The 11790-nt window shown below is 26.9% G+C and overlaps 1 protein-coding gene across 1 annotated transcript; it reads right to left on the bottom strand.

The window, feature by feature from the left end:
* Positions 1-1920: 1920 nt before the first annotated feature.
* Positions 1921-11790, bottom strand: LOC107169050 (uncharacterized). Its single transcript, XM_089215733.1, has 3 exons — positions 11466-11790; positions 2881-2994; positions 1921-2696 (listed from the first exon to the last, which is right to left on the bottom strand). The coding sequence occupies exons 1-3, from the start codon at positions 11497-11499 to the stop codon at positions 2500-2502; spliced, it is 345 nt and encodes a 114-aa protein (XP_089071859.1). The 5' UTR covers positions 11500-11790; the 3' UTR covers positions 1921-2499.

The following is an 11790-nucleotide window of genomic DNA, read 5'->3' on the forward strand; positions in this document are numbered from 1 at the left end:
AAGCGGGTAAGTCGTGTATGTCGCTCTGCTGTACAGTAGGTTACAAGTGGGTTACTGTAATGGATGGAATTAAATTTGAATCCAATGATATTATATCATTGTATACGAAAAACGATTCTGAGCGAAGACGGTTTATCTGTCTGGGATATATTATAGATTATTAAAAATTTTTAAATCTTAGTTTTAAAAAGAAAAATTTTTATGAATTTCTAGTTTGAAATAATTTGCGAATTTTCGTGATTTTTACATATGTTGTTAAAATTCAAACTTTGAATGCTTGTAAAAAAAAAATTGTGGCTACGCATTTCTTTTATTTTTCAATTTTTATTGTAAAAAATATATTATGAGCCTTGTATTAAATTTTCAAATCTTAGATATAAAAAGAAAATTTTTTATGAATTTCTAGCTTAAAATAATTTCTGTATTTTCGTGATTTTTACATAATATGTTGTCAAAACTCAAACTTTGAATGCTTAAAAAAAAAATTGTGACTATGTATTCCTTTTATTTTGCAACTGCTATTGTAAAAATATGTTAGGAGCCTTGTATTAAATTTTCAAATCTTAGAATTAAAAAGGAAAACTTTTATGAATTTCTATCTATGATAATTTGAATATTGCCGTAATTTTTACGTATTTAGTCAAAATTTGAACTTTAAATGCTTATAAAAAAAAATTGTTACTATATATTTCTTTTATTTTTCAATTGCTATTGTAAAAATATATAATGAGGCTTGTATTAAATTTTCAAATCTTAAATATAAAAGAAAAATTTTTTATGAATTTCTAGCATAAAATAATTTACGAATTTTCGTGATTTTTACGTAATATGTTGTAAAAATTCAAACTTTGAATGCTTATAAAAAAAATTGTGACTATGTATTTCTTTTATTTTTCAACTTCTATTGTAAAAATATGTTAGGAGATTTGTATTAAATTTTCAAATCTTAGAATTAAAAAGGAAAAGATCTAAGATAATTTGAACATTGCCGTAATTTTTACGTATTTAGTCAAAATTTGAACTTTAAATGCTTATAAAAAAAAATTGTGCCTACGAATTTTTAATATTTTTTAACTTCTATTGTTAAAATGTGTTAGAAGCCTTGTATTAAATTTTCAAGCTTTTCTACCGAACAAATAAATTTTTATCGATATTAATTTAAAAAAAACTAATAATGATCGAAAATTTGAAATGCCTATGAATAGTTCAACTTAAGTCGAAATTTTTTGAAAATTGCATGGTGGATAGAATATACTTATATAAACATCAGGTGAAAATTTAATGTATCTATGGTCATTTGTTTTCAAGTTACATCAAAAACCAAAATCGATTTTGTCGAAAAACGACTGTGGTAAAATTTCCCGTTTTTCCCTTAATTTTTAGTTTGTTTTTCTCAATTATTTAGAAAAGTATTAAGACCCCAAAGTACCAACTAGATTCACTTTCTGATCGAACGAGGTACTGAAGTCAAAAATCGAAGCATTTTTACTGCCCCAAAACGTGATGACAGACACAAAAAAAAAACACACACATCATGGTAAAATCAATACATTCATCGCTCCGCTCAGAATCTAAAAACTGAAGGAAAATATTTCATACAATATAATGATAAATATTATAAAAACTAATAGTTTAATATCTTTAAATGTTAGAAAATATTTAACTATTTTTCTAAATCATATTATCATAATATATCAGTAATATCTCAATATTTACTGTTAAGCAAATATTGAATTAAACTAAAAAATGTATTAATAACATAGGTATACATTATATTATATAAGTATATAACACACCTTTAATAGGGGTTTTTTATTTTTTTCGGTTCGAAAAATTAAATCCGTCGAATTTCTTATGCTAAACATAAATGTAGTATAAATACATATATTGTAGTAAAACAAATAAATACGTACATCTAAATAATTGATAGTTTTTTTATTAGAAGGACCATCTATAATTATAATAATGTATTCAGTGTCAATATTTATCTAGTTTTTTGTATGAAATATAAATTATGACTTTAAATTAATATAAACGTTAAACATTCAAATTCACGGAGAGTAATAATACAAAAATTACATTTCTCTTTGGTTTTTTAACAACATATCTTATACACAACATCCTAATTTACATAATATTGGTATTGAATAAATATATTTTATTTTTGTTTATCCAATATTGAAAAATAAATTTAAATAATAAATAGTATTGTTTTTCGTCGTATTGGGTACACATTGGCTTATAAAATATATTATGAATACGATACGTATGACTAAACAGAAAAAAACGAGAATAAAATAGTATTGTACCAATACATAAAAATGGTTAGACACATATAGTAAAAAAAATGCGATTGAAAAATAAATACATCTTGAGAACTCACTTTAAACTATTACTACGCGATATGGTACAAAATCTTTGCCATACATGAATTCTAGTTTGGTTCTAATAAGAAATTCGAAATTTTAAAGTTAAAAACGTCCTGCAGTTGTGTAGGTACTACATTTTCGATGATCCTGCCTGCATCATATCTTGCAGTGGTATTTCGACGACAGCATCGTCCTCGTTCTCGTCGTTGGCAGACGGCCGCGGCAGTGGTAATTCGTCGTTTTTCGCCTGGAAAAAGCACGTGATCTCTTTCTGCCATACCGGAATCTCTCTGGGGTGCACTGGATTTCCACCACCCGAGTATTTATCTAAGGCAAACAAAATAATAATGATAACAGCATCATACTTTGTAATAACGGTACTTTCGTGGATAGAACAACGAAACCCGTAGAAAACCACCACCTCCACACGCTATACACAACCGGCGTACGGATTTTACGAAATAGTATAGTAATATAATATAACACGTCAAAGACGTGAAAGTGAAATTACTTTTGGATGTGGACGGAGACGACGCTGATTTATGACCAGACGATGACGAACCGCTGCAGCTACTGGCCGCCGCCGCTTTGCAAGCAGCAATTTTAGGTACTTTCCCAATGGAAACTTAATGGTGATAAAAACATATGAAAAAAAAAAAGAAAAATTAGATTAAAATTATACCGTAATATATTATTTTGTTGTAACTATCCATACAAAGTAAGGTGGATAAAATATTAAGGAAAAAACAATCACATTAATTTTTATCCAAATTTATTGACAATCGTCAGTTTTATCTAGCCGATTCACAATTTAGTATTGTAATATACATTGTACTTAGTAAAGAGGTTTACATGTTTTCTCGTTTCACCGCTTAATATAATATACATAAGGTGTACACAAACCACCCCAAGCGAATTGCAATGTTTTTCAATCGTCTAAAATATATATATCAATTTCGTGTATTTTATAGTCGTCCATTCTTATTTTTCAAAAAATGTATTCATTTAAATTCAATTTTTTTGGTAAACAAAATCAACTATTAATTTAACGTTGAACATTAATATATTATTTTGATTTCACTCGACTACTTTATTGTTATACTGATTTAATACAATATAGTAGGTACCTATTGCACTCCCTAATAAATATTAAGTAATACCTATAATATTATGTATTATGATATACTACTGAAACTTGAAAAATTAATAGTTATATAATATATAAATTGTTAAAAACAATCAATTATTGTAGCATTTAAATAGTTGGGTAAATTTTTGGCTGTAGCCCATTTGCGCCCAAGAGCAGCCCATTTGCGCGCCGAGGGTTATGGACATTTGCGCCCAAAATAAAAAACTTAACACCCTGATTTATAGCCCAAATGCGCCCATTTTGCATGCAACGTTGCCGTTGTTGTTTAAAAATATACAATTCTATGTAAAATCAAAATTAAAAAAAAGTAATAATTTTAAAAATAATGTTAAATACTAAACAGTATACATATATATATTATTTATATTGCATTTAATTATTAATTTCAAATAGAAACATTTTTACGTAAAATCAATAAATAAAATATATAATAAATATAATAAAAGTGATAAATGCATTTTTATATAATTTAATCTTTATCGATTGGGATTTTACAATTTCGATTAGCTTGGGAAACGATCAAATATTATTTTAGATTTTATAGTTACACGCCAATATACTCAATAAATGGCAACGTTGTACGATTTTCACCTGATCTGAATCGGGCGCAAATGGGTTGCGCCGAAATTTTTATGATATGTATTCTAAAATATACCAATTCAAAAAAAAAACTCACTTAAGATGGCAGAGCTACAAGAAAGATATAGAATAAAGATAATCGTCAATCGGAGAAATTAGAATAAGAATGAGAATCCCATATTAATAAACCTTATAAAGCCTCTTAAAAAGTTACGAATTCAAAGTATTTAGAAACTCCCAACTCCCTCACATAAAGTCTAACTCTATATTTTCCACAATTATCGTATTGTTGAATTTGTTATCATTTTATTTTAAAATGTTTCTGCTTTTAGAATACAACTGCAGGTAAAAGAATAATATAAAACCTTTGTATATAAAAACAAATAGTTTAACAAATAGCTATTTTATGAATATAAAATAGCTGTGGGTTTTCAGCAATTTAATATATCAAATCGTATTCTCATCAAAGTATTTTAAGTTTCAGCATAATTATTTAAAGATTAAAAAATAAAATATATTCAAATAAGTTAGAATAGTTTTTTAAACAAATATAATATGTAATGCAGGTACATAATATAATGTATATATAACATATTTTTACACCAAATTAAATCAAATAGTAAGAAAAATTGTTGTACCTCTAATATGAATTTTTTTAAATGTTTATTATGAACTTATCTATAATAATTTTTTGATATGTTTTAAAGTATAATATTATATTTAATAGTATTATATATTATATTTAAAATATATGTTATTTGGGTAGGTATAATTGTTTTTTATTATTATTTTAACCAAATGTTTCCTTTTAGTTTTCCGATTTAAGATTAAAATCTTGATTAAAGTCAAATATTGAAATATTTTATAAGGTTTATTGAATTATAAATTGCATTTATTTGAATAATTTTAAATAGTAATCACTTGAAAGGTCAAAATAATATGAATATAACATTTTAGTCTGGTAAAATTAAGTAAAAAAATATTAATTTTCTGTTGTAAAACATCTTTCTTCGTCCGTGATACTGGACTTTGACCATTTTGAATACCAAAAATCAATCAATTTTAACAGCTGTGTACATAAAAATAGCAACAACGCTTGGTCTGGGTAAATAAGAAAGCATCTTTAATTATATTCATCATTGAAGTATACAACATTTACTAATTAACATATTTCATCTATTAGTGTAGGCATAAATAGGTATCATACTATTCATATACTGCAATTTGACATACGTAATATGTATTTTTCGAGTTATATACATAAAACAACATAAAAACACTTCTAAGAGCAAATCAAGTTATGGGAGTTTTTAATCTAACCAAAATTTAAATGCATTATGTCAAATTATTATTATTATAATTTTTATCATTATTATTATTATTGTTATTATTATTACAGTGATCACTCGATAATTCGAAAAACTCCATAAATCGAACTAAACGCTTAGTCTCCTGAGAAAACCTCTATAATTAGAAGAAAATACATGTATTCCAGACCCCTCGATAATTCGAAATATCCGTCGATGGGACACACTCTACAATTCGAATTTCCTTAAGAGAACGTGATACCCGCATGTGTTGTCTCTGTCTTACAAGTGCATTATATAGTAAATTGTACGTTCAGCAGAACACGTGTAGCTCCGTTTGCTTAAAAATTAGAGTGAATTGACCTCTTATAAAATTTAAAGGTATGATTGTTATCTAGTCAACCTCATATGCTTTTTAATAAATTTAAATTTTAAAGGAAGTTATGAGTATTTTAAGATGCACAAAAAATTCACAATTTTAAAATACTCATAACTCGCTTTAAATTTGATATAAAATAAAAAGCATATGAGGTTGTCTAGATAATAATCTTACCTTTAAATTTTATAAGAGGTCAGTTCACTCTAATTTTTAAGTTAACGGAGCTACACGTGTTCTGCTGAGCGAAAAATGTACCATGTTACGCATTTGTAAGACGGAGACAACACATGCGGGTATCACGTCCTCTTAAACACGATTATATGTTGGTATGTTCATACCTATAATGTTTAAAGATTATGTACAATCTATTTGACTTTCTCGTAATGAAACTATAATAACGACGGTGATTAAAATATATTATCGCACTTCACCTGCCTAATCTAGACTTTAATCGTACCAATTTACTAAAATAAACCTCTGAAATGGGTAATAGGTATACTACAGTTGTTAAAATCGAATAAAACGAAGTCAGTTGGAATATGGCCACGAGTTCCGTAAAGTATTAGTGTTTTTCGATCGCCAACAAAAAAAAGTGATCGCCGCAATTAAAGCAGGTGAAAAATAACATAAACATTTTTCACCTCAAATTAATTCGAATTAATTTCTTTTCCCCTAATTATTCGAACACTCGGTAAATTGAAAACCTCTATACATCGAATTTTAAGCTCGGTCCCCAATCCCCTCAATTTCGAATTATCGAGTGACTACTGTATATTATTAGTAAGGAGGACTACACATTTGCAAGCACTTATATAAGTTATAACTACAATCTATTTTATGAACACAAACATTTTTTTATTTCTCCACTCAAAAAATTTTTTATTTCAATATTACAACACAATGCTTAGGTATATAAATTTCAAGGTAAAACAATTTTTTGAATTCTTCATAATTTATACAATGGCAGTAATGGCACGACCGCGAAGAACACATTTATAGATTAATTTTGAGCAGAGCGATGAATGTATTGGTTTCACAATGATGTGTGTTTTATTGTGTGTTTCAAGCGTCACCTAAATAATCTTCAATATATTTTTCAATTAGTGAGTCATAATTTACAACAATAAAAGAGAAAAATATGAAACGGTGCAAAATATACAACAACAAAAAATACTATCCATAGACTACTGGTATTATGAAATATTTTTTTTTATTATTATTATTACTCTGATAACTTTTATTACCAGAATTTAAAAAAAAGTTGAACTTACGGTCACATAGGTACATTGTTTTTTATGAGTGATTAAAGATTTCGAGGTTCAAATTTTGATGACATTAGATATTAATATGTAAAACAACGATTTATCCACAAATTATTTTTTATCTAGAACATAGGTAATATTTATTGTAATGTTTGATGAATAAAATAATATTTAAATAATTAGATATTAAATAACATTATTCGAAATTTGTTTTAGGAAAAAAATTGGTTCAACCTACATATAACTAATTAAAAAATAAATTACTCAAAGTAATATAAATATTATTGGAAATATTACTCAACCGATAGACTGTTTCATACAATGATTTATTATTGAATTCAAATTTAACATATTCGTATTCAAATACTCAATGACGAAGTACACTCGTATACTCGATACCTACTATAATAAAACAAAAAAATCCCACTGTTATTATTGTTTTCTTAAAATAATTGTTCGATACAATGATAAAATACTAAAACAAAATATTTTTGGGGGTGGAGTGGCCGAGCGGACTAAGGCGTCGGTCGCCGGTTCGAATCACGGTCACGGGCGGCATCGCTCTTTGGGCATTTCGCGATGTCTGGAGAGAGAGGCCGCCGGCCCCCAACCGGGCATGGCAGAAACCCACGGGTGCCCATTCAAAATTCTGCCAAAAAAACCCACGAGTTAAAACCTTACAGTACCTTCCCCTACAGTTCCCCAGGCTAATGACCTCAGTTGTCGAAGCCCTAACCATAAAAAAAAAAAATATTTTTATCCAAATGTATTACAATATTTAATAATTAAAATCAAGGTTAGATCCTAAGTGGTTCCTGTTCGTACATGTTTCAGATTGAAAATCGGGAAAGGCGTTGCAACACATAGTTGCAGAAATTAAAATTAATAGTTATCGACTATAAATACGATAATCCAAAGTCCACTAAAATACATGACAAATTATCATTGTACTTTTACGCCACGTAATACAATTTAATTTTCTCTCTAATATATAAATTTAAATTAAATTTTATTGTGATATTGGCAAAAAACGCATTAGTTCTATGACGTTATATCTTTCAATATTAGCCAGACATCATAATGCAAGTAAAGCAACAAATTTAATTTCAAAATCACAAACATTTATAATGTAACTGCAGTACCGTATTTGAGAAAAAATATAAAAGTCGATTCCAATTGTTTGTGAAACGAAAGGCATGAAAATGATTTTCTATTCAAATGCACCCAGTTTTTATAGTTACCAAATAATTTTGTATCAACAGCATATTATTGTAAAAAGTTGCAATCGATTATTACCAGCACATTGCGTTTTTATTTTAGTATTATTATTTATAAAATTCCTGTTGTGAAGTGTATTTATTATTGCTCAATGTAGATATTAAATACCTACATTATATTATTATAGGATTATGAATTCCTATAGTTATATTTGGATACAAATATCGTATTAACTTCACGTTTTGATTAATTTTTAAATGTTTTATGCATATTAAATTAATTTATCGTACCTTGTTTGAAAAGCCGTTGTTTTCAGTTGGAAAAATTTGGTGCGATTTACAGACTAAACATGTACCTATTTGGTGTCTACCTTAAATATATTGTTTATTTTCATTAAATTTTTTCCTGTTTTTAATTTTCAACAATACTTTTATTTAAATAAGGCTACCCTATTTCTTTAAATCAGGTCTTGCAGGTTACATCAGCATTAACTTATCACAACAATGTATGGTATAGTATTATAATATTATAGGAATTGTTTTTGGCTTATTGCTATATATTATATATTATATACGCGATATTTAAAAAATAGTTCAACACATCATAATATTAATTTAATATATTAATATAGTTAATGAATTATTAAATATCTTTAGAAAATAGAAATAGAGACTGATGAGTCAATCTCGGCCCAGAATCATTTTTCTGACTTAATGGTTCTATGATTTATAAATTGATTCAAATTTAACGGGCATGTACCAGTTGCCCCCAAAAGTATCTTTTTTTATACCAATTCCCCCCAAACTACCTAGAGGAAAATGTACTAGTTTCCCCCAATCAAATGTATCAGTTGCCCTCACATGTTAATATATACATGAATACAATATATATAGCTCGTAAAATAGAAGAGGTAAATATACAAATCATAAATAAAATATAAAATTATTTATAAAAATAATAATTGTCGTTAGGTACTCATCGTTACTTATAAATCGGTTATCCACTCAGACGCATTTAAAATTACGCGTTTTGGTAAAATCCTTGCTTTGCACCAAGTAGGCTATTATTATTTATAAGTTATTACCAGGGCTAGAATTTGTATGCAATAAAACATTGAAAAAATATGAATTTTATTTACCAAAATATGCATTTAAATTTTTAAATGATACATACAAAAATATAGTTACAAAAAACATATTTATTTCAAGAAATAAATCAGTGATTTGCATATGATTTTTACATGATTGTCATGTAATAATATTGAGATTAAAAATTAAAAAAAAATTTTTCATGCATTAATCATTATTTTAGTAACAAAATTTATAAGTCTCAATTAATAGTGGAGATACCTATGTGTTTTATATGTTACGAATTCATATTTTTTTAAATGTTCAAATATAAATTATCGGCGAACGTACATAGTACCTATGTACCTACGTATTGCCATCCATAGGATTGTATCTATAAAAATAAAATTCATATTTGACTAAAAAACCAAGTTATATACTTTAATCAGTTTAATTATTATCGACTTAAATACTCGATCATACTAAATATGCAAAAATATGCACAAGTTCAATATATGCAAAAACATGCAAAATAAAAATAAAAATATTGTATATTTACCTCCCCTATTTTACGAGCTATATGTAATGTATATTGTAATTTGTAAGCGTGTATATATTAACATGTGAGGGCAACTGGTATATTTTTAAAATCTCGATAACAGCCATGGGGGGCAACTGGTCAACACCCAAATTTAACACATCCATTAAAATGAATATAATATATTAGTATTGATCTATTCAATGGCGGAGTTTACTCGAAACACAATGTGGCTTGCTTGATTTTTTGTAAGTCCCTTATTTACTCAAAATAAAAATAAATAATTTATGTTATATGCATAGCAATTTTTTTTTGAACTTTAATATAGCCAATTCATGTACATATTATTTTATATGAAATAATTAATTTCCATAAAATATTTAAATAGTAATTTATTATTTAGATATATGATAAAAAGTTTGACGAACAGCGAGAAATCCAACTGCAATGTTTTGAATATTTTAAAATCGCGAAATTTAATTAAGAATCTTGTTTCATTCGTTATCGACGTTATCGCACATTATTATATTATATTGTCTAATTTGACAATCGAAAGCGTACCTAAACGTATAAATATATGGTATATCAATGTGATAAACCAATAACTAATATATAGGACATAGGTATATAAGTAGGTACCTGGTACCTGCTATAACACACTAAAATAAGAAATTTAACACGAACTTTTGGAAATTCTTAACAGTTTTTAAATTAGTCTCAAACTATATCGATATTAAATTATGTTTATTGCATTTCATTGTTAAGCGACTTCTATATTGCACAAGACGAATGTCGATTGGCGATTCTTTAAAAAAATATATTATAGAATACAATAAAACCTCTCTATAATGGAATCGGTTGGGACCAAATATTTTTTCGTCATAGAGAGGTAGAAATTGCATATATTATTTGTACCGAGACTATTGACATTTTCAGTTATACCTAAGGAGGATTCCGTTTAATAGAGGGTCCGTTATAGAGAGGGTTTACTGAATATTATTCCTGACCAAAATAAAAAATCTCGGATAACACAGAAAGTGCTATCTTTTTGTTTTTACTAGTGATAAAACAATTTATATTCTCCAAAATATCAGAGGGTCATAGCCAAACTACAATTAATTCTTAAAAATTAAATACAAAAACATTTTTATTTTGATATGTATAGGTAAGTAGGTAGTTAAAATATCCGATGCCATTTCAAAACGATATTTACCTAACCTAATGTCTATTTTTAAGTACAATTATTTTGTATAAATCTATACATATATATTTATATTGTACCTGCCAATCTACCACTAGGTAGTTTAGTTCTGAATGTTCTAGCGAAAAGTCTTTATCAAAAAATTAGAAATAATATTATATTATATAATTGTTAGTATGAACGAAAAAGGTATAGGTACCAGCTACATAACTACACATAATTAATAATTATATAATATAGAATTATAATTATATTATTATTTTACAATTAAGCTTAAAGTGGGTAAATACAATATATTATATAATATAGGTACTATATTAGAATACGATAAACGCTGTTTTATTATTAAAATATTTACTGTGAGTAAAATAAATAACGTTAGATAGGTAACTTACTCTTATAGCTCACTGATTGCTTGGTCCTGACCATGTTGAGACTTGAAAGAAAAATATCAAAAATTACGACTAGGTATTAATAAAATAATATTGTAATATCTAGGCGTATGAACGGTGTATTGTATAATAGTGTTTAATGAAATACTATCGAAAATCCACCCACGTCGATACAGTGACAAGCAAAAGAACAGGTAGGGTACTGCGCGTGGAATTGACGGCACGATATTAAATCACACATTACCTATACTAGCACCGATGTCTCCAGTCCCGTGCCAGACGTCGTCTGTTCTTACCCGGATAAAATTAGTTTGTGGTTGCTAACGAT

This window comes from Diuraphis noxia, unplaced genomic scaffold (genome assembly GCF_037042655.1).
Source record: "Diuraphis noxia isolate RWA-SAM2 unplaced genomic scaffold, SU_Dnox_SAM2 contig0001, whole genome shotgun sequence".
Lineage (NCBI taxonomy): Eukaryota > Metazoa > Arthropoda > Insecta > Hemiptera > Aphididae > Diuraphis > Diuraphis noxia.